Source organism: Mustela putorius, unplaced genomic scaffold (genome assembly GCF_011764305.1).
Source record: "Mustela putorius furo isolate JIRA1106 unplaced genomic scaffold, ASM1176430v1.1 tig00003856_pilon_pilon_pilon, whole genome shotgun sequence".
Classification (NCBI taxonomy): Eukaryota; Metazoa; Chordata; class Mammalia; order Carnivora; family Mustelidae; genus Mustela; species Mustela putorius.
The window spans coordinates 367557-391238 of NW_025422008.1; the positions used below are offsets into that span (position 1 = coordinate 367557).

Below are 23682 nucleotides of genomic sequence, written 5' to 3' on the forward strand. Positions count from 1 at the left end.
TAAACAACGTTCATTTATCGTTGATGATGTTCTTACACGTTCTCCGGCAAAGGCAGGTTGAGATTTCCCCCAGAACCAGCCCAGCATCTTGCCTATTCCCCAAAAGGAGAAAACTAAGTCCCCAGCAAGGGCCAAGGTAAGGACAAGAAAGTACCTTGGGTTCCCTCCACCAAGGTTAGTGGTTTCAACTTACGGAAAGTTGCAGATTGTCCAGGAAGCACAGATACGGACCTGGAAGAGATGTCCCAGCACCTCACACCTCTGTTTCCCGGTCCTGACCCTCCCAAGGCAAAGGGCAGCCACCTTGCCATTCTCATCTCTAGAAAGGGGAGGCCACACAATAAGATTCAGCCCCAGCACCACCCCCAGCCCAGTGCTCCCCTCCTATCACCTGCCCTCCAGCCCACAGTCCCACTACCCCCTCTCCCCAGGGTTGTCAGGGACAGAAGGCCCCTCCCTCATCCTCCTCAATGTTCCTCCCCCTCCCCCTTCCATCACTAGGGTGTCCAGGACATTGTGTGACTCAGGAAACAGCTCAGACGAGAGGCTTGCAGCAGGCAGAGGAGGAGGAAGGGGCCGTGGGAGCAGAGGAGGTGGCTCCGGCCACAGTGAGGGCTCTCAGGGTCCTTGCCTGAGAGGGCGGCGAAGGGCTCAGGGTCTGAGCTGGTGCTCTGGAATGCAGCCGCCTTCACTGCTGCTGCTGTTGCTGTGTCACTCAGTCGTCAAGACCAGAGGTGAGGCATGGGGCAGGGGAAGTGAGGGGACCCATCTTCCTTAAGAGGCAGTCGGTGGGTTGGGGGCAGAGGGCCAAGCCCCGTGCTTTTGAGGGGACACTGGATGGAGGAGAGTTTCACACAAGGAGGGAGGACTCTGCCCCTGGAGTTGCACAAGTGACAGCGATGGTGACTATCAAGGGAATGGGTGGGAAGGTGCCTGCCCCCAGGGAAAACCCAGCTGGCCTTGGAGCCGGGAGACAGCAGGCCCTCACAATCGCATTTAGGAGGTGAAGAGGGGAAAAAAACGGACCACCTGCTAAGGGGAGGCTGTGACAAGAAAGCAGGAGATGGAGACACAGGAAGGTCAAGGGCTGACCGAGTCCGTTTCCCGGTCCAGCTGTCCCCACCCCCCCGGATGGCTCAATGCTGGGCCCTTCCGGGAGGAAATCCCTTCAACGGTCTCAGCCATTCACCTTCCTGGAGTCCCTTGGGCCCCCGTCCTGAGCCCGGCTGTCCTGCTTCCCAGGGATGGAGCCTGAGGCTGGACTTGGGAGGCTGGAGAATAAACAGGAAAGGGGGTGGGGATTAAGAGCTGAAAGAATCTAGAGGCCTGGGGGTGGGAGGGGCTGGGGCTGGAGCACCACGTGGGGACCAGGAACAGAGCGGGTGGTGGTTGTGGGTACGTGTGTGGAGCTGGTGCAGGTAGGTCCCTCCAAAGCAGCTAGAGGAGGAAACAGGGAGCACAAATCTCCCGTCTCAAGCCATCCTCATCTCCATCCCTAGTGCTGCACTGTGGGGACTCCCCAGAGCCTTGTGCCAACGGAGGCACCTGCCTGAACTTATCTCAGGGACAAGGGACCTGCCAGTGAGTGTGCCCCCTGGGAGAGGGAGACTGGGGGTGGGGTGGGGGCGGCGCAGGGCGGAGGGAGGACTGGGAAGGAAGGAGAAAGGGAGGTGGTGAAGGCTCTGAAGGGAAAGGAAAGCAGAGGAGGGAGGTAGGCAAGAAGGCAAAGGGGCCCAATGACATGAGTCTTCTTCTCCCCCTTCCCCGCCCTCAGATGTGCCCCTGGCTTCTTGGGTGAGACCTGCCAGTTTCCTGACCCCTGCCTGGATGCCCAGCTCTGCCAGAATGGGGGCAGCTGCCAAGCCCTGCTTCCCACCCTCCCAGGCTCCCCCAGCCTTCCCTCTCCCTTGGCCCCCAGCTTCTCCTGCACCTGTCTCTCTGGCTTCACTGGCCAGAGGTGCCAGGCCCAACTCAAGGACCCCTGTTCTTCCTTCTGTTCCAAAATGGGCCGCTGCCACATCCAGGCCTCAGGCCGCCCACAGTGCTTCTGCCTGCCTGGATGGACAGGTGAGCACTGCAGGGGTGAGGGAGAGGGGACAGGCAGGAGCAGGGGCTGGGAAAGATAGAACGGGAGTCTGAGCGACAGGGAGCCCTTCTGAAGCCTGTGAGAATCAAGAAGCTACTCTTGCTGACCGTTTACCAGACACTGACCTTCACCAGCCCAGTGGTACCAATGGTTAAAATGTTGAAACATTTCCAAACCCGTCAGTGAATGGTTACTGCCATAGCCCCCTTATTGTACCACCCTAACCCTTCTCCTGGCCCCTCCACCCAGCAGCTCGAGGGTTCTTGCCCAGCACAAGGTGGGGGAAGGGGGAACCTCCAGGATTCTGCCTGATAGACATCTGAATGGCCTCTCTCTGAGAAGTGGGAGCCCGGGATAGCGCCTGGAAAAATGTGCTGGTGGAAGGGATCTGGCCCAGAGAGAGGAATGGGTGTCAACCCTGGGAAGAGGGGTGCAGCCCTGGGGCAAGGTGAGGGACCCCGGGCGGCAGGGTGTGCTAGCCTGAGGAAGCAGTCGGGAGTGCAGAACAGCGGAGAGCCCCTGGAGAGGAAGGCCCCTCTGACCTACAAGGATGGAGGGGACTGGACGACTGGATAGGGTAGTGGAGGCCACAGGGGTAGGAAAGTGTGCTGTGAGCAGTGGACTAGAAACCAGGCTTCTCACACTTGGCCATGCTCAGCCCCTAAACATCCCAGAGAGGCTGATTTAGTGGGTCAGGAGTGGGTCCAGGCATGGAGATTTTTTAACTGCCCAGGTAATTCTGAGGAATTGGGGGTGAGAGGCCAGGCTGTGTGACAAGCACCATCAGTGTTAACTTGCCAGGCCCCGTGCTCTGAGCAGGGGCTCTGGGCAGCCATTCTCAGCCCAACCACCAAGGAAGTGTGTGCCCTTGAACTAGCTCTCTATGTCCTTGGTTGTCTGCTGATGTCCACATACAGTTGTTGAGAAGAGGACGGGGGCCATGCTCAGGCGGGGCTGACTTAGCTCAGTGCCAGCCACCCCCTGGCCATTGCCCCTGTGCCAGCAGCTGAGGGGGGCTCTCCTTATCATCTGGAACACTGTACCCACCCAAAGATTAGGGAATCCAGAGGAGAGCGGCCAGAGAACTGCCCGAGGGTGCACAGCCAGCGGTGGGGAGGGGTGGGGGGCAGCAAAATGCTAAGTCTCCTGGGAGTTCTCACCTCCCCACCAAGGAAAGGTGACCCAGAGTTTCTCTGGCAGGGCCAATCAGCCATACTCCCACCAACTACATGTCATATTTTCCAGAATGGCGAGGGGTGGTGGAGCAGGGCAAAGCGGGTATGGGAGGAAACGGAAAGAAACATGAAAATCAGCCACAGAGAGAAGCCAGCCTGAGAGCTGCATTCTCTCAGATGAGCTGGGATTTGTGTAGTGCTACTGACAGCCGTCTCTGTCCTCTGGCTCAGGTGAGCAGTGTCAGCTTCAGGACTTCTGCTCTGCCAACCCCTGCATCAATGGAGGGGTGTGTCTGGCCACACACCCCCAGATCCAATGCCTCTGCCCACCCGGCTTCGAGGGCCATGCCTGCCAACACGATATCAACGAGTGTTTCCTGGACCCGGGACCTTGCCCCAAGGGCACTTCCTGCCATAACACGCTGGGATCTTTCTGGTGTCTCTGCCCCACTGGGCGAGAGGATCCACACTGTGACCTTCAGCCAGGACCCTGCCCCTCTAGTGGCTGCTCCAATGGGGGCACCTGTCAGCTGTTTCCAGGAAGAGACTCTACCTTCCATCTCTGCCTCTGCCCCCAAGGTGTGTCCTAACCCGCAGCCCCTCTCCCTGAGTAAGGAGGGCACCTTCCCTCAGCTAATCTCATGACCCTGTCAGGTTTCACAGGCCCGGACTGTGAGGAGAACTCAGATGACTGTGCTGGCCACCAGTGTCAGAATGGGGGCACTTGCCAGGATGGGCTGGGCACCTACAGCTGCCTCTGCCCAGAGGCCTGGACAGGTGAGTCATGTAAGCCAAGTCCAGAGCACCTGCGACCCAGGTGGTCAGCCCCTGGCCTTCCCTCCTCGCAGGGCTCCCAGCTCCAGCTTTTGTCCCCTTCCCACCCAACCCTGCAGGTTGGGATTGCTCTGAAGATGTGGACGAATGTGAGGCTCCTGGTCCCCCACGCTGCAGAAATGGTGGTACGTGCCAGAACTCGGCTGGCAGCTTCCACTGCGTGTGTGTGAGCGGCTGGGGAGGCACAGGCTGTGAAGAGAACCTAGATGACTGTATTGCTGCCACCTGTGCCCCAGGATCCACCTGCATTGACCGCGTGGGCTCCTTCTCCTGCCTCTGCCCACCCGGACGCACAGGTGTGACAGCGGGCCCAGGGAGGGGGCGGTAGAGATGGCAAGTGAGAGAGGCACCAAAAGGACAGCTGGGGGCTTTGAGCGGCCCTGGAGAGCCTCACAGCCACCCTGCCCTCCAGGACTCCTGTGCCACATGGAGGACATGTGCCTGAGCCAGCCGTGCCATGGGGAAGCCCAGTGCAGCACCAATCCCCTGACGGGCTCCACACTCTGCCTATGTCAGCCCGGCTACTCAGGGCCCACCTGCCACCAGGATCTGGATGAGTGTCAGATGGGTAAGGCACCCCCGCCCACTTCAGAGCCTCTCTGAGCCCCCAAGCAGCCTCAGCAAATTGTTTTTCAAGTGAAAAACACAATCATCTCTTTTTTCCTGATTTTGCCCAGATTTGGCATCTCTTCCCTACATAGTATTCTCACCAATGCTCCGCCCTCCAGACCTCATTTAGTCCCTCTGTGTCTTAAAGACACTGGCTCTCTCTCTAAACAGGCCCTCATGCCTTCCCTGGCAGTCTGGCCTCCTTGCCTTTCCATCCCGGGCCCTTCCGGACTCCTGACTCTTCTCTCCTCCCAGCCCAGCAAGGCCCCAGTCCCTGCGAACACGGCGGCTCTTGCCTCAACACCCCTGGCTCCTTTGACTGCCTCTGTCCCCCTGGCTACACGGGCTCCCGCTGCGAGGCTGATCACAACGAGTGCCTGTCCCAGCCCTGCCACCCCGGCAGCACCTGCCTGGACCTGCTCGCCACCTTTCACTGTCTCTGCCCACCAGGTATGAGATGCATGGAGCCTTGGGTATAGAATCAGGGGACTAATCCTGAACCCCCCAGTCATGACTCCTGCAGAATACAAACGGCCCCAGGCTAGCCAGGCTCAGTTACCAAAGAATGCTTCTCATCTCCCCACCCCAGATAAATGCTCTGGGATACCCGAGGCTCCTAGGAGAAGGGCTGCCACAGATGATAGCGAGCTTCACGCCGCTCAAGTCTGGGTGAGGGAAGAGCATTCATTTCATAGTCATTGTAAAGTGCACAGCATGGTCCACTATACACAGAAGCTGCTCAAAAAAGAGCAGAACAGCAGCCTCTGCTCATGCCAACTCATAATGTTCCTCCTAATCACAGAAACTCTCCCCTGTAGAGGCCCTTGAAATCCCAAAGGGCCTGTGTGCTTGGATTTGGTACAACAGAAAAAAAGGTGCCACAGGAAATTCTCCTCAGGGACATATAGCCAATACCAGGAAGCTGAATGAAACCAGAAAAATACTAGCTTACTTCATGCCAGGAACCACCTGAGCATCTTACATGCCTTTTGTCATCTTTGCAACAATCCTATGAGGTCAGCATTATTGCTGTGCCCATTCTATAAATGAATAAACTGAGGCACAGAGAGGGTAAGTGAGTTGTCCAGCTAGTAAGTGGCAGGGCCGGGATTCAAACCCACGGCTTCTGTAGATTTAACCACTACACAAAACAGCCTTTCTCAGCGGAGCAGCATCCAAAGTCAAAAGCAGAGAAAACCGTCTAGCAATCCAAGGGACAGGGATAGATGCCGAGGATCTTCACAAGCAGACTCCCCAGGCAAGAAGTGGGAGGCAGCTAAGGACTGGAGGCCCATCCAGTTTCAGTTTAGGGTGAGACTGTGGATACCGGGAGAAGCGCGAAGATACAGGACAAATATGGGACAAATAAACTCCCCAAATGCCCTTCAAATACCCGCCTTGGGGATTCCTGGTCTCCCTGGCACAGAGGCCCACTTGGGTAGAACAAGAGGCTTGAGGCTCCTCTAAGTAGATGCCCATTTGTCTCACTTGTACCTTGAGAACCTTCAGGCTCATTAGTCCAGCCGGGTGAGCCCACCTTCTGTGCAGAGAGTGGCCCCAATAGGTACTTCTTGCTGCCCCCATAGATCCCAGCAAGTGCCCCGCTCCCTGAGCTTTCTCATCTGGAGAGGGCAGAGCTACACAGCAGAGCAGCAGGACCGCAGGCTCATCTCCCCAGCCCGCAGGCAGAGCATACCCTGGGAGGGGCTGCCTGATGGGGACACATGCTGGTTCTAGAACCCGGGCCTCCTGGGCAGAAGGGGTGAGTTGTCCAGGCGGGGCTGACCTGGCTGAGCCTCATCCCGCACCACACCTCCATGTCCTCAGGCTTAGAAGGGCAGCTCTGTGAGGTGGAGACAGACGAGTGTGCCTCAGCTCCATGCCTGAACCAGGCCGACTGCCACGACCTGCTCAACGGCTTCCGGTGTGAATGCCTGCCCGGTGAGTGCCAATCCCACTCCAGCCCTCTGCCCCACCCTGAACCACAGTGCAGGCCCTGCAATCACCCCAAGCCTCTTGAAGCTCACTCTGGCCTGGCCAAGGAGGCCCCCATTTCTCCAGCTCCTCTGCCCCCAAAACTCTCTTTTACGTTCCCCAGGTCTTCCCTGTATACTCACCCATCTTCATCTCTGTCCTGCCAAATCACCCAAACTACCCTTTCCAGCCCTCCTCCAGAGTCCTCTGTGTGCTCTCCCTGCTCATGGGGATCCGGGGCTGGTCCTGGTACCGCTCACCCTGGACGCAGGGAACATTGCCCTGGCCTTCCTCTTCCAGCTTCATCAGACCCCTCTGTTCCCTGCTCTCATGATAATGGATGTTTATTGAATATTTACTCCAGGCCAGGCACTTGGCTGTGTACTTTTCAGACATTCTTCATTTAATCCTTTCAATGACACCATGAGGTATGTTCCCTTTTACAGAGGAGGAAACCGGAACCTAGAGAGCTCGAGTAGCTTGCCCAAAGTCACACAGATAGCGGGTGGCTGAGCATCATTCCCTTGTCATCTCCACCTGCCCAGGTGTCTTCTCTGGGAAGCCCTCCAGGTTCACCTTTCCTGGTGAGGGGAAGGGCTAGGACTTGCATTTATGCTTTTCACACAATATATTTTTAGCCTTGATACAAATATCCAATTATGGCTTATTTACATGAAGAATGAACTTACCAAGTTACTCTCTGTTATTTTATCAAACTCAAATCAGTATTTGAGAAGCCCCGAAATTTGTGCCTCATTATATAATGAAACATGTAGACGAACCCCCAAACCAAGCCATCTGAAACAAGAACCTTTCCATTGCCATTTGTAGCAATGTTATTTCTACATATGTAAAGAGAAGACTCTAAGTATTAACTCTAAATTTCTTACTTAAATCCATGAAATCATACCTGTACAGCTTAGTCAGAAATTTTTGTAACAAACTGCCTAATGAATCTAGAGAAAATCACTAAAAAGGAAGGAAGGAAAGAAGGGAGGGAGGAAGGAAGGGAGGGAGGGAAAGAAAAAAAACATAAGACAACCTTTGCCATCTCTCCGCACTCACTCCCTGCCCCACCAGGATTCACTGGGTCCCAGTGTGAGGAGGACATCAATGAGTGTGGGAGCTCTCCCTGTGCCAATGGGGGGCAGTGCCAGGACCAGCCCGGATCCTTCCGTTGCGAGTGTCTCCCAGGTAAACCAGGGCTCAAACACTGGAGGGGAGAGTGGGGCAAAGGACAGACTTCTGGTCAGGCTCCTTACCCTCCTGCTGTGCCACAGGCTTTGAAGGCCCGCGCTGTGAGGCAGAGGTGGACGAGTGCCTGAGTGGCCCATGCCCCGCTGGAACCAGCTGCCTGGATCTCCCCGGAGCCTTCTTTTGCCTCTGCCCCTCTGGCTTCACAGGTCAGCCAGGGAGGCATTAGAAAGGACTGGCAGGAGAGCTGAGCCCATATGGGGTGGGGCAGAGGTCACAACTGGGCATTCGAGGGCTGGGACGTGAGAAGAGAAGGCAACAGGAACCCCTTGGAGTTATTCCATGCGCAACCTGCACAATTGTACGACCTGGGGCTGACGGCAGGTGTCATCCTTAGGGCACATGCTGGGCCCAATTATGAATCATGTGTGATTAGGGTTCCACAGGAAGCCATTCATTTGCTTATTTAGCAAAAACATATTAAGTGTCTCCTCTGCCAGACACAGACACAAGCACAGTAAGAGTTGCTCTCCTCAACTGGCTTTAAATCTAGAGCAGAGAGACCACGAAGTCCTGTTGGTTATGGCCCAAAGGTGCTCTGGGAGAGGACTGCACAGGATTCTATAGGAGCACAAAGGACCAGCCGACCAGACTAGAGATAAGAGGGCTTCATGGAGGAGGTGATGGCTGAGCTGAATTTTGAAGAATAAGTAGGAGTTTGTCATGATAGAGTGATTGCATGTTTTAGCTGCAGGTTAACTGCATGCACAAAGGTTTGGAAGGAAAACTGAGCAGCTCAGCAGTTACAGGAAAATCATGTCACACAGGGCCCTGTGTGTCATTCTGAAGACGTTAGACTGTATCCTGAGGCAATAGGGAGCCACTGAAGGACAGCTTCATGGGGTGTGAGCAAGTCATACATAAGAAGTGGCTTTGGCCCCATCAAGGACATGGAGGGACTCTGTTTTCTCCCATCTCCCCACTGCAGGTCATGTCTGTGAGGTTCCCGTGTGTGTCCCCAACCTGTGCCAGCCCACAAGAAAGTGCCAGGATCGGGAGGACAAGGCCCAATGCCTGTGCCCTGACGGGAATCCTGGCTGTGCTCCCATTGAGGGCAACTGCACCTGCCACCATGGGCACTGCCACAGGTAACCTTCCAGGCCTCCCTGCGCCGTCCCCCTGTCCTTCTCAGCGAGGGCAGAGCACAGCCAGTGAGCATGGAGCCTGAGGGAAATGACAGAGAGAGAAGATGAAGGAGATGGCAAAGTGCTGAGCTCATTGCCAATTTGAGGGCACAACTAGTGAGTGATGTCCCATGGGGGCAGAAGTCATAAATCATGGGGGGGAACCAAAGGCTAGGGGGTCAGAGCAGAAAGAAAAGCATTAGATCCCAGGCCCAATTCATCATACATTAGACAAATACTGAGCATCTGCTATGTGTGGGTACTTTTCTAGGGACTGGGGAAACCGCACAGAACAAAAGAGATAATGTGTCTGTTCTATTATTTTTTTTAAGATTTTTATTTATTTATTTGACAGAGAGAGAGCACAAGCAGGGGAGCAGCAGAGGGAGAGGGAGAAGCAGGCTTCCTGACCCTGAGCTCCTGAGCAGGCTCCTAGGCAGGGAACCCGATACAGGGCTCGATCTCAGAACCCTGGGATTATGACCCAAGCCAAAGGCAATGCTTAACCGACTGAGCCACCCAGGTGCCCCAACACTTCTGCTCTCATGGAGCTTTCCTTCTAATTAGGAAAGAGAGACAATAAACAGTTACAGGAAAAATGTAGTATATGGAAAGGGGACGATGCTGAGAGCAGAGCCACTGAAGAAAGGGGCCAGAGTCTCAGGGCAAAAAAAAAAAAAAAAAGAAGAGGTCCTAGGGGTTTGACGATTGAGGGAGGGGATGAAGTGAAAAAACACCAGAAGAAGAAAACCCTCCATTTTCTTTTCATGACCAGATCCTCATGTGTGTGTGACGTGGGCTGGACAGGACCAGAATGTGAAGCAGAGCTGGGGGGCTGCATATCCATGCCCTGTGCCCATGGGGGGACCTGTCAGCCCCAGCCCTCTGGCTACAACTGTACCTGCCCCCCAGGCTACACAGGTGAGGCCCTCCCTAAGCCACAGACATTCTGGGCTGGCCACCCTCTAATCAAGGTCAAGACCAGTAGAGACATGTCCCAAGACTCTGGGTCTGGGTCACCACCCAGGAGAACGGGGCACAGGCTGTAGGGAACACAGGTGATGTGCAAGAGGCAGTAAGAAAAGACAAAAGGTTGGATGGGAGAAAATAGGGATGGGGACGAGGAAAAGGAAGGGGAGGGGAGTGGAGGAAGACAAGAGAGAAGAGGATTCCCTCTCTCAGACCCTACTCACTTCCCTCAGGACCTACCTGCAGTGAGGAGGTGACAGCTTGTCATTCAGGGCCTTGCCTCAATGGTGGCTCCTGTAGCCCCAGGCCGGGGGGCTATTCCTGCACCTGCCCTCTGAGCCACACTGGGCCACGTTGCCAGACCAGCACTGACCACTGTGCCTCTGGTGAGTGCCCACCGCATCCTCCAGCTGGGCCACAGGAGGATAGAGGAACCGGTCTGGGTGGGTGTGTTACATATGAAAACAAATTAACTGGGTGCCATGATGGGGTGCTGTTTTGATGGGGACAGGAGGGAGGGCGTGTGCGTCCTGTGTGTGGTGTGACTAAGGCTACAGGTCAGGTTACAGGCAAGGAACCCAAACCCTCACAGCCTCCTCTCTCCAGACCCGTGCCTCAATGGGGGTACCTGTGTGAACAGGCCTGGCACCTTCTCCTGCCTCTGTGCTGCGGGCTTCCAGGGTCTACATTGTGAGGAAAGGACCCGTCCCAGCTGCGCCGACAAGTGAGCAAAGACCCCCAAGAGGAAGGGAGGGGGCCCCCTCAGCCTTCCCACCCTTCCTCTCCATCTCCTCTGGGGCTCCAGACTGCCTTGAATTCCATATCGCAGATCCTTTCACTCTGCTTCCCTTTCTGGTTCCCCATCTCACCATCACGTCCCACCCTCCCTCCCCTTTGATTGCCCGGACTTCCTCCCACTGTGCCCTGTGTCCGTCCTGTTCCAGCCCCTGTAGGAACAGGGCAACCTGCCAAGATGGCCCCCAGGGCCCCCACTGCCTCTGCTCCCCTGGCTACACAGGAGGCAGCTGCCAGGTGAGCGGTGCTGAGCCAAGTTGCTGAGGAGGGTAGTGGCTGGAAGGCTCTGGTGGAAGGGTCTCTGGGACTAAAAGACAGAGCAGGGAGCTGGGGAGAGGTATCCACAGGTCTGGAATCTGGGAGTGGAGTGAGGTTTGCATGGAATAGAAAGAATGAAAGGATTTCTGATGCCAGGGATGCTCTGGGATGTGGGTATGAGAGGAAACCAGGGTGGGAGGGGGGCTATCACCGGGCCCCAGACCATTCAGGAGAGAGTCTGAGAAGTAAGGATTTTGAGGAGCTAGCTGAAAACCTTCTCTGGGTCTACACACATGATATTCTGTCCTGACTCTTGCTCCCTCCCAAACCTCAGAGTCTGATGGACTTATGTGCCCTGAAGCCCTGTCCACATAATTCCCACTGCCTCCAGACTGGGCCCTCCTTCCAGTGCTTGTGCCTCCAAGGATGGACCGGCCCTCTCTGCAACCTGCCACTATCCTGTCAGAAGGCTGCTCTGAGCCAAGGTACTGACCCAAGGACCAAGGGGGAACAGATGAAGAGAGTAAGGGTGTCCCCCCTACCTGATCCCTGATGGCATCCACACACAACATTTGTCCAAAACCACCAACTGAGAGTCAAAGTAACACAAACCAAACACTATTAAGCTCTTGAGGCAGCCTACCTCCACTTAGCTTCTATCCCCACGCTCAACACAACTCAAGCAACACCAACCCGTCCAGCCAACAAGACCCCAGCTTAACACAACCCCTGGGACATAGCTCACTGCGAAGCAACCCAACTCTGTCATGACCAATCATAACTCACCTAGAGTGGACCACACTTCACTTAACGGCTGCTTCCCACTCACTAGGGGCCAAGCCCCTTGTAAAAGAACATACCCCTCATTCATATGAGGCTTACTATGAACAGAACTCAAGCAGGAGCCTCTTGTGGGCTTAAAGGATAGAAATCACAGTGAGGGAACATGAGAGGATGCAAATTCAGGAGACAGACTTAGCCCATTAGTTAACCCCCCTCCCAAAGTTTCCTTTGAGTTCTTTCTTCCTTGAGACTTGTTTTAAACTAAGAATACAGTTGCTTATAATGATCTAAAAAGCTTAACAGGAGGTATCTCTCCCCATTCTGGCACAACAGGCAGGAGGGGGATCTTGATGTTATAACCTTTTTAGCACCAGAAGTTACTGACTCCTCTGGCTCCAAGTGGCCTCCCCCCACCCCAGGAACATCAGTGATCCCCAAAAGCCTCTCTGCTCTAGGTCTGGGGCCCCTGAGAAACTTTCCTCCCCACTTAGCTACATCCATCCCTGTTTGCCTCTCTCCTCAGGCACAGAAGTGTCTTCCCTGTGCCAGAATGGAGGCGTCTGCCTTGACAGAGGCTCCTCCTACTTCTGCCGCTGCCCTCCCGGATTCCAAGGCAGCATATGCCAGGACAGGGTGGACCCATGTGAATCCAGGCCCTGCCAGCATGGGGCCACCTGCATAGCCCAGCCCAGCGGCTATCTCTGCCAGGTGAGCAGGCCTAGAGGAGAATGGGGAGGGGAGACAAGGGCGGGCTGCACATGGGAAAAGCCGCTGGGCAGGGCACTAATGCATTCATCTGCTTTTCCTTTCTTTACCCCACACAGCCAACCTACCCCCAAATCATGTCCTTTTGGCTCCTAAATCTTTATCAACTCTGGCCTTCCTCCTTCACCCTTTGTCCCACTGCCTCCGTCAAGGCCTCTGCTGCAGGCTACCTGGGCACCTGGAGCTCCCTGTCCCTGCCCTAGAGGCTCAGCCTTTACTCCACCACCAGGTGCTCTGTTGAAAATGTTAAGCTGGCCTGTCACTCCTCCACTTAAACCCCTTCAGTGGCTGCCCACCTCTTTGACAGTGAAGTCCGAGGCCCTGGTGACCGGCCTGCCACCCAGGTCTCATCTCACCCCACCCCCACCCTCCTGCTCTCTGCTCCAGCAGCTGCTGGCTTCCCTGCACACCCCGTTTACTGGCTCTTCCATGCTCTTCCCCACCCCTCTTCCACTGATGGTGCCCAAGAGGTACCTTCCTCAGGAAAATCTCCCTAACTTCTCTCCAGACTGAGTTTGGGCCTCTCTTTGGTGGTTCCAGTCACTGAGCAGCAGAGACAAAGCTGGGACTCAAGTCGGAGCAGCCTAATGCCTGTACTCCAAACTCCCAGCTTTGGGGGCGCCTGAGTGACTCAGTCAGTTAGGCATCTGTCCTTGATTTCAGCACAGGTCATGATCTCAGGGTCATAAAATCCAGCCCTGCATTGGGCTCCAGGCTGGGTATGGAACCAGTTTAAGATTCTCTCCCTCTTCTTCTGTGCCACACACACACACACACACACCAAAAAAAAAAAAAAAAAAGAGGGGCACCTGGGTGGCTCAGTCGTTAGGTATCTGCCTTTAGGCTTGGGTCATGATCTCAGGGTCCTGGGATCAAGCCCTGCATCAGGCCCCCTGCTTGTGTTCCCTCTCTCTGTCATCTCTGTCAAATAAATAGATAAAATCTTAAAAAAAAAGAACCCTGACTTTGAATAAAAGACATGATGCAGATCCCCTAAACATTTTCTTTGACTTTTTAAATTTTTTATTCAAACACACATGAAAGCAATGTACTAATTAGCAGTGAACAGCCCTGCACCCATGACTCAGCTTTACCTCCCATTTCCTGAGACTCCTTCTCTCAGACATCCCCAAAACACCCCACTCACCTGCTTCTCTCAACCCTCTGGCCACTCCCCAGATTCTCTGTTAACTCCCTCTTTTCTCCACCTTTCGGAAGCCTTGCTGGTACTGTGTTCTTACATGCTCTCCTTGCTCTTGCAAGAACTCAGCCCATGGTACAGAACCTCAGCAATGACCTTGCTCCTACTAGCAGAATGGCATGAAGCAAGCCCCAAATGCTTAAGGGCACTGGTTGGACATCACAGACTTGCACTGAATCCCAGCTCTGCCACCAGTTAGAAGTGTGACGTGTGCAAGTCACTCAGCATTTCCAGGCATCAGTTGCCTTTTCTGTAAAGTGAGAATCAAATGAGATAACACATCTGCAGGGTTTGGGGGAGAGTTTTGTGAGGTTATGTATAGAAACCATGTAATAAATGCTCTCTCTCTCTTCTGGTTGAATGAGAATTTAACAGAAGTGGGGAGGAGTTCTAATTCTCTTCATATTCCTAGTCCTTAAAACAATGTCCAGCACAAAGTCTGAACTCAATAAATGCTGAACTCAATAAATTAATCAACAAAGGATGCCTGGGTGGCTGAGTCATTAAGCGTTAAGCGTTTACCTTCAACTCAGGTCACGATCCCAGGTTCCTGGGATTGAGCCCTGCACTGGACTCCTTGCTTGCCCTGGAGGGGGTGGGGGGTTAGGGGGCCAGGGATGGGGGCTGCTTCTCCATCCCCCACTCCCTCTGCTTGTGTTCCCTCTCTGGCTGTTTCTGTCAAATAAATAAAATATTTTTTTAAAAAATGATAAAGCATGACAGAGCCTGGTGGAGGTGTGGTGGGGGAAGGAGGTCTTACCAAAAATGGACCTATTGCTTAGTGGCAGTGGATCCTAAGATGCTTTGGGACTGCTGGAGGGGCTAAGTTGCAAGCCACTGAACGAAGGTGTGTCATGGAGTTGAGATAGAAGGGTTGGGCTACACAGGGCTGCGATTGACAATAAACTGAATGATGCTTTGAACTGGAAGGTGGGGAGAAGGCTGGGCAGATGATCTTGAGCTGGGTCCCCTGTAGTGTTGGGATGGGTGGTACGACTGCTTCCCTGTCTGACCCTCTTTGCCTACAGTGTGCCCCAGGCTACAGTGGACAGAACTGCTCAAAGGAATCCAACGCTTGTCAATCCCAGCCCTGTCACAACCATGGGACCTGCACCCCCAAAGCTGGAGGCTTCTACTGCACCTGCCCTCCAGGCTTTGTGGGGCTGCGCTGTGAGGGGGACGTAGACGAGTGTCTGGACCGGCCCTGCCACCCCACAGGCACAGCAGCCTGCCACTCTCTGGCCAATGCCTTCTTCTGTCAGTGTCTGCCTGGATACACGGGTGAGGCCTGGGAGGGTGTGTGCAGGCACATCTGGGGCACAGCTGAGCTCCCAATCCCCACCCACAAGGCAACCTAGTCATTGTGTTTATCCCCCTGCCTCCACACCACACCCTAGAGACTATGCCCAGGATTCCCCTGCCTGAGCAGGTAGGGCTGGGTTAATTCCCAGGAATGAGCTAGGGGGGAGGCAGTGACAGAAGCAGAGTGTGACATCTGATCCCACCCCATCACAGGCCAGTGGTGTGAAGTGGAGACAGACCCCTGTCAGAGCCAGCCCTGCTCCCATGGAGGGTCCTGTGAGACTATAGTAGGACCACCCCTGGGTTTCACCTGCCACTGCCCCCAGGTGAGTGAACGCAAAGCTGTCTTCTCTGTTGCCCCCAACACTGATGCAAGGTGAGAATGCCTGAACTGGGATCCTAGAGGGGAGCCCAGGGAGCACCAGAGGTCTATTACTGTGAAAGCTAGCCCATGTTACAGTGGTAAATTATTCAGAACCAATTCAGGGGGAAAGGCAGGATCAGGTGGTAGCATGAATGGAATTTTCAGAAATCACAGGCACTGCCTAACACAAGACCCCAAAGTCAAGCTGGGTGAGACCTTGGATAAGTTCTTTTACCTGTGTGTGTGTGTGTGTGTGTGTGTTTATGGACTTCAGATGCATGAAATCAGGTTAATTGTAAGCCTTGGTTCATGATACACTAACATCATTGATTTGTGCATGTCTTTCTTTGATTTCTTCTTATAACATAAAACCCATAAACCGATAAACGATAACTCACATGTGCTTATGTCTTCCTCTATCCCATTCCCCTTCCAGAGAAGGAAAAGTATATAACCCTATGTACAGGGATAAAGATATTAATTACTACCACTCTCTAGGTGGTTAGTCTCCTAGGTTGTTGCACACAGCTGTGGTTCATCCATTTTCACCACTGCGCAATATGTCATTGTGTGAAAGTACCACGGACCATGGTTTCAACATCTATAAAATGATGAACTTGATGTTCTCTGAGGCCCCTTCCAGATATGAGACTATAAGACCCACTGAGAGTCTGCTTGTCTGGGGGAGGGTTGAAAGAATAATAAAGGGCCTCCCCCAATACCTCTCTCCTCTTCACAGGGTTTTGAGGGCCCCACCTGCAGCCACAGAGCCCCCTCCTGTGGCCTCCATCACTGTCACCATGGTGGCCTGTGTCTGCCCTCCCCCAAGCCTGGCTTCCCACCCCGCTGTGCCTGCCTCAGTGGCTACGGGGGCCCTGACTGCCTGACCCCTCCGGCTCCTCACGGCTGTGGCCCTCCTTCTCCATGCCTACACAACGGCAGTTGCTCAGAGATCCCTGGACTTGGGACCCCAGGCTTCCGATGCTCCTGCCCTCCCAGCTCCCCAGGGCCCCGGTGTCAGAGGCCTGGAGCAAAGGAATGTGAGGGCAGAGGTGGAGATGGGGCCTGTGACGCTGGCTGCAGCGGCCCTGAAGGAAATTGGGATGGGGGAGACTGCTCTCTGGGGGTCCCGGACCCCTGGAAGGGCTGCCCTTCCCACTCCCAGTGTTGGCTTCTCTTCCGGGATGGGCAGTGCCACCCGCAGTGTGACTCTGCTGAGTGTTTGTTTGATGGCTACGACTGTGAGACTCCTCCGGCCTGCACGTGAGCCTGAAACCCTGACTTGGGGGTGAGGTGTGGAGGAGGGCAGAGTGAGGCAGGAGGAAGGACATAGATGCCTCTGGGTTGCCGTGTGACTACAGCCTCAAGCTCCGGGGAGTTTCCACCCTAATAACCGTTGCTAAGTAGGGGTAGAAGACACTGGGTTCCAGTCCAAGGGAGTAGGGCAGCATCAATATTTAACATGGGGACCAGGAAGGAGGGCACCACCTCTGTCTGGCCTCCTCTCAGAGTTGTGGGACCTCTGACCTCAAGCCTCTTTCTCTGTGCCCATTGCCATGGAATATCTACCCTAGCAACCAGCACCCCTGGTTGGGCCTTGGACTCTCCTTCAGGGAGACAGGAGTGCTTGGGAGGGTAGGGAGAGGAGACAGTCTTAGGAGACAAGGGTGTGACAGACATTAGAGGGTCTGGACTACCTGCCATCCAGGACCTGACTAAGCCCGTTGCTCCGGAGCTCTCCCCACTTAGCAATCACTACCTAGAGGCAGTGGAATATCAGACATCTCTCTGGAATGAAAAAGGGGGTCGGGTTTCTTTGGGAATCCTGAGTCGCCCTCTCCTCACCCCACAGTCCAGCCTATGACCAGTACTGCCACGATCACTTCCACAATGGGCACTGCGAGAAAGGCTGCAACACTGCAGAATGTGGCTGGGATGGAGGTGACTGCAGGCCTAAAGATGGGGATTCAGAATGGGGGCCCTCCCTGGCCCTGTTGGTGGTGCTGAGCCCCCCAGCCCTGGACCAGCAGCTGCTTGCCCTGGCCCGGGTGCTATCCCTGACTCTGAGAGTGGGGCTCTGGGTAAGGAAGGATAGTGATGGCAAGGACATGGTGTACCCCTATCCTGGGCCCCAGGCCGAAGAGGAGCTGGGAGGAACCCTGGACATCTCCCATCAGGAGAGAGCAACCCTTCACACACAGCCTGTGGGCAAGGAGACTGACTCTCTCAGCACTGGGTAAGAAGGCGGGGCCAGGGGAGCGGTGCGCCAGACACCAGCTTTTTAGTGGGTGGAGGGAAGGGAGCCAGGGACCAACACAGGGGTCTCTGGGGCACCTCCCCTACAGGTTTGTGGTGGTGATGGGTGTGGATTTGTCCCGCTGTGGCCCTGACCACCCTGCATCCCGCTGTCCCTGGGATCCTGGGCTCCTGCTCCGCTTCCTCGCCGCCATGGCGGCAGTGGGGGCCCTGGAGCACCTGCTGCCAGGACCCCTACTGGCTGCCCATCCTCGTGCTGGCACCGGTAGGTGACCCCCATCATCTCCCCTGACATTGCTCCCGACCCACTTCCAGCAATGGAGGCCAAATGACACAGGATTGCAGGGACCACAGATGGTAGGTGTAGAGACTGACCCTTGTGAACCTCATTCTCTAACTGGATCTCCTCATGGCCCCTTTGCTCTTCAGTCTCCTTCCTCATTTCCCTAAGTACTTTATCCTAACCTTTATCATCTGGTCCATCCTCTACTAAGTGCAATCATCCCTCTGTCAAACAACTCACAGTACAGGAAAGAATCATAGCCCATAGAGCACTTCCTACAGGCCGGGCCTTGCTCTAAGGGCTTTTATAGTATCAACTCATTTAATCCTCCCAACAACACCATAAGGCAGGTACTATTATGATTCCCTTTTCCACTTTGCATGAGGAAACTGATGAAAGAAGTTATTGCACTTGCCCAGAGGTCTCACAGTTAGTACCCAGCCTCACGAGAAATGGTCTCTTTTTGTGACTGTGTCTCTCCCGCCAGCACCACCCACCAACCAGCTTCCCTGGCCTGTGCTGTGCTCACCCGCGGCCGGGGTGCTTCTCCTGGCCCTTGGGGCTCTTCTGGTTCTTCAGCTCATCCGGAGGCGGCGCCGAGAGCATGGGGCCCTCTGGCTGCCCCCTGGATTCATTCGAAGGCCTCGAACTCAGCCGGCTCACCACAGACGCCGGCCTCCCCTGGGTGAAGACAGCATTGGCCTCAAGTAAGAGTGAGGAGGAAAGGGGCTCAGGAAGGGAACCCTTTCCTGTGGAGACATTTATGATCAGAATTTGATGACAGAGGAAGGGGAGACGGGGAGGAAGGCTGCTGGAAGTCCTGGGGACCCTGAAGGTCGTCTACCCAAACACCCCCTTCCAGGGCACTGAAGCCAGAGGCAGAAGTTGATGAGGATGGAGTTGTGATGTGCTCAGGCCCCGAGGAAGGAGAGGAGGTGGGCCACGTGATAGTACTGGGGCAGGAATGGTCCTGAGGTAATGGCAGAGTTGAAGGGAAGAGTCAGCCTTCCTTCACTGATCCTTGTTCTGATCCCCAAGGCTGAAGAAACGGCCTCACCCTCCAAGTGCCAGCTCTGGTCTCTGAGCAGTGACTGTCAGGAGCTCCCCCAGGCAGCCATGCTGACTCCTCCCCAGGAATCAGAGATGGATGTCCCTGACGTGGACACACGTGGACCTGGTATGTGAGTTAACCCAGACCAAGAAAAGGAAAATTCCCGTTGACTCTTTTAGAATCAGAAAGTATTTTGATATTAGAATGGAGAAAATTAAGCTTAGAGTTAGTGCCTTAGAATAGTGATTCTTAAAGTGAGGTCCCGGGACAGAAGAATCAGGCATCATCAGGGCAATTGTTAGAAATACAAATAGAAATACAAATTCTCAGGCTCCACTCCAGAGCTACTGACTCAGAAATCCTCAGTCTGCTGTCTTACTGCTTTACAGACTCCTGTCAATCACTGAGGTACACATTAGGTGAGTGAGAGGAAACCAGAACACTTGTTCATAGCTGAGGGTTTTTTCTTTTTTAAAAGGAATTTACTCACTGTAATACTAGGGACTGCGTATTTTAACCAGCCCTCCAGGTAAGTCCGATCCAGACTCAAGTTTGAGAACCACTGCCTGGAATGTCTAAGAATTAAGGCACACCGGCTCCCTTTACAGACAAGGAAACCGAAGCACAGAAAAAAGTAATAAAGTCATGACTAAAGACACACAAAATCAAGAGCCAGAGCTGGGCTTCCTGACACCTCAGGCTAGGATTCTCCCCGAACCACCATGTTCTCCTCCTGCAGTCCCATCCTTTTGACTAACTTGTCTCCCATTCTTCATGTCTCCCACCCACAGATGGGGTAACACCCCTGATGTCGGCAGTTTGCTGTGGGGGAGTGGAGTCCAGGACCTTCCAGGGAGCATGGTTGGGAAGCCCTGAGCCCTGGGAACCCCTGTTAGGTGGAGGGGCCTGTCCCCAGGCTCACACTGTGGGCACTGGGGAGACACCCCTGCACCTGGCTGCCCGATTCTCCCGGCCAATGGCTGCCCGCCGCCTCCTTGAGGCTGGAGCCAACCCCAACCAACCAGATCGAGCAGGGCGCACCCCTCTGCACACTGCTGTGGCTGCTGATGCTCGGGAGGTTTGCCAGGTCAGTGCACACTGGGGTCGCTAAAGGGAACAAGGGGCAAGGCAAAAGCATCCCCTAGGGTTTGGCAGAGAGGAAGGTGATGTGAGATTGGGGGTCTGAAAGAGAAACAACAGATGGCCAAATATGGATTGGGATCTGGTTAAGTGTGAGGGGCCTGAGCGAGCAGTCCAGGACAAACAGGGTTCACTGGCCCTCTCTGGACCCCCAGCTCCTACTCCGCAGCAGACAGACTGCAGTGGATGCACGGACAGAGGACGGGACCACAGCCCTGATGCTGGCCGCCAGGCTGGCAGTGGAGGACCTGGTTGAAGAACTGATCGCAGCCCAAGCAGATGTGGGGGCCAGAGATAAATGGGGTACGGATCTGGAGAGGTTGGTGCTGTGCTGTGGAGAAGTGGCACAGATGGAGTGTGAGATAAGATGCAAAAAAAGGAAACAGCAGAGAGACCAACTGCAGACGGGGATCCCCTCCCACCTAGCCATGAGGGTGGTAAATGTGCAGTGCGACGTCAGTATGGAATCCTACCCCTGTCATCCTCAACAACATACCCACACTGCCCTAGCCCACTGGAAACTAGGCTGAGGAAGGAGTGTCTGTGAGAAGGGGGAGAGGTCTAGTGGGGGTAGGTCTCCCGGTCCCACCGAGCCCAGAACAATGCCCCATTGTCCCTCCCGCGCGCCGGTGACGTTAAGAGAAGCAGGGCTTCCTGCCGGCCGGCTGTCACCCGGGTAACGCTTCCGCCTTTGAGGTAACCCCCGCGGGCCCAAATAAGTCCTTCCCCCAAAACCAGAATCCGTGGGAAACAGGAACCCAGGCGTCTGTTTCCCAGCCTCGGAGTATCAACCACCCACGTCGTCCCCTAGGAAAAACCGCGCTGCACTGGGCCGCCGCCGTGAACAACGCCCGGGCCGCCCGCTCCCTTCTCCAGGCCGGAGCCGACAAAGACGCCCAGGACAGCAGGGTTAGACCAGGAGCGGGATCTACTAAAACAAAGCAAAACAGGGCGTGGGAAAGGCGGAAAGCGCGGGAAGCCACCCGACCTGAAGGGGGAAGGGCCGGTGCCCAAGTGGGTGGAGTCCGGAAGGACCACTCTGTGGGCGTGGTCCCCCTGACCTCGCCCCCTGGCGGTTTCCTCTGGCACAGGAGCAGACGCCGCTGTTCCTCGCGGCCCGAGAAGGGGCGGTGGAAGTGGCCCAGCTGCTGCTTGGGCTGGGAGCGGCCCGAGGACTGCGGGACCAGGCCGGGCTAGCGCCCGGGGACATCGCCCGACAGCGCAATCACTGGGATCTGCTGACGCTGCTGGAGGGGGCGGGGTCACTGGAGGCGCGTCACAAAACCACGCCGGGCCGCGGGGCGGGCCCCTTCCCGCGCTCGCGGACAGCGTCCGGCAGCTTGCCCCCGCGGGGGGGCGGGGCCCCATCGCGCTGCCGGACTCTGTCGGCCGGAGCACCCCCGCGCGGGGTCGGAGCATGTCTGCAGGCCCAGACTTTGTCCGTAGAATGGGCGGCGCGCGGGGGCGGAGCCTACTCGCATTGCCAGGGTCTTTCGAAAGGAGGAGCTGGAGGAAGCCTGCGCCCCGGGAGCCCGTAGGTTTTCTGCAGGCATGCGCGGGCCTCGGCCCAACCCTACAATAGTGCAAGGAAGATCCGGGGTCGCTTCCGGAAGCGGGGGTGGGGCCTCGGCTGATGACTGGCCCTGCGATTGGGTTACCCTAGGGCCCTGCGGCCCCACCTCCAACACTCCCATTCCGCCTCTTTGCCTTACGCCGTCCCCGGAGCGGGGATCCCCTCAAGTTGCCTGGGGTCCCCCAACCCACCAAGTAATACCTTTAAGCGCGGAAAGCGAGGGTCAAGAGTAGGACGCTACATGACAGGGAGGGATTCTAAAAATGGGCACCCATTCTGGGACAATCCGGAAAGACTCCAGATTTTAAGATCCCGGAGCCCCAAAAGTGAGGGGTCATGAGTATGCTGTCCTTTCCCAGATGAGTGTATGCCCACTCCGTCTTCGACGTGGAGAAGCTGCAGCCCTAGAAAAAGAGTTTGGGGTGCTGGAATGACGGGGGCCTGGCCCTTCTCCCAGGGCATAAGGGTGAGGGGCTACCCAAGGGTGGAGTGGAACTGGGGATGTACCTCTGAACTGGAACCAGTAACTGCAGACATATAAGATGTAAGATGTTCTTTCCTGTATATTGTATCCAAAGGAAGCCTCTTATCACCCATCACATCCACCACCTACAAATGGCTGACAAATATTTATTGAGTGCCCACTATGTGCCAGGCACTGTGTAGGTGCTGAAGTGGGGGGTCAACGCCACTCCAGCTGATGATTCCTTGCACTCTCACCACTTGCCTTTGCGGGGATGAGGCGCCATTCTTCTCACCTCTATCTCTATTTGAGAACCTTTAACCTGTCACCCCATAATAAAGCTTATTTGAAATGTTAACCCTTTTTTTTGGAAGAGTTGAGTGGGATGGGAAAAAATATTAAATGACTGCATAATGTTTTCAGAATGTTGTGCCCCAAGATCAAAGTCATCCCTTTGGATGGAGGCTTTTAGTACAGTTCAAGAGCAAGAATAAGTAGATTTGGGGGTATTATGTTAATTTAGAGTATCATCTCAAAGCAGGAATCTCTCATAGCCCAGGGAGAAACCAGACACACAAACATACACACACTAAACCATGCATATCCTTTGTCCTCTTCCAAAGGCATTTAGTTATTCCTAAAAGCATCAAGTTGGAGAGAGCACCTCAAACATTATCCACCTTTCAGGAACATGGTTATACCTCTTTAATGGTGATGGGCCTGAGACATGGAAGCATGAGGCATTTTGAAAGCTAATAGTAGGGTGCCTGGCTGGTTCAGTCATTAAGCAACTGCCTTCAGCTTGGGTCATGATCCTAGGGTCCTGGGATCGATTGGGCCCCAACACCTTTCTCCCCCCACTCCTCGCCATTCTGCTTCCTCCTCACGGGAAGCCTGTTTCTCCCTCTCCCACTCCCATGCTTGTGTTTCCTCCCTGGCTGTATCTCTCTCTGTCAAATAACTAAGTAAAGTATTTTTTTTAAAAAAAGCTAATAGTGACTACCGTTTATTGAGCATTCACTATATGCCAAATTCTTTTATCACATTTAATCCTCACATCAATTCTACAAGGCAGGTGCTATTAAAACTCCATTTTACTCTTTGAGAAACTGAGGCACAGAGATTTTATTTGCCCAAGGTCGCAAGGCATTAAATGGTAGAACCCGATCTCATCACATTTCATGCTCTAAGCCATGCTCAGCTGTAAACATAATAGGGCAGGTTGCCATTTAGAGGTACTAAAATATCCCTACCCTGCTCCTACCCTGGTGCCAAGCAGCCTGACCAGCACTGAGACCATACCAGGGAGGTGGTTGTCTCCCTTTTCCATTTCTGTATCCTTCATTCATGAGTAGAGGAAAGTTACCCCTGACCCTCATCTCACATTTGGTACATATCTTGTACCCTGAATAGACTGTAAGCA

General features: G+C 54.7%; 1 protein-coding gene across 1 annotated transcript; it reads left to right on the top strand.

The window, feature by feature from the left end:
* Nucleotides 1–514: 514 nt before the first annotated feature.
* Nucleotides 515–22617, top strand: NOTCH4 (notch receptor 4). Its single transcript, XM_004780874.3, is given in 31 exon segments — nucleotides 515–734; nucleotides 1500–1581; nucleotides 1775–2067; nucleotides 3493–3840; nucleotides 3916–4038; nucleotides 4155–4391; nucleotides 4508–4663; nucleotides 4960–5154; nucleotides 6532–6645; nucleotides 7759–7872; nucleotides 7959–8081; nucleotides 8861–9020; nucleotides 9832–9977; nucleotides 10259–10411; nucleotides 10632–10749; nucleotides 10970–11057; nucleotides 11413–11563; nucleotides 12385–12569; nucleotides 14856–15108; nucleotides 15343–15455; nucleotides 16233–16756; nucleotides 17346–17729; nucleotides 17839–18014; nucleotides 18520–18739; nucleotides 18895–18967; nucleotides 19071–19209; nucleotides 19875–20170; nucleotides 20379–20526; nucleotides 21035–21132; nucleotides 21315–21737; nucleotides 21739–22617. Coding segments are annotated over 31 exon segments (5982 nt in total). The 5' UTR covers nucleotides 515–676; the 3' UTR covers nucleotides 22030–22617.
* The last annotated feature ends 1065 nt before the right edge of the window (nucleotides 22618–23682 follow it).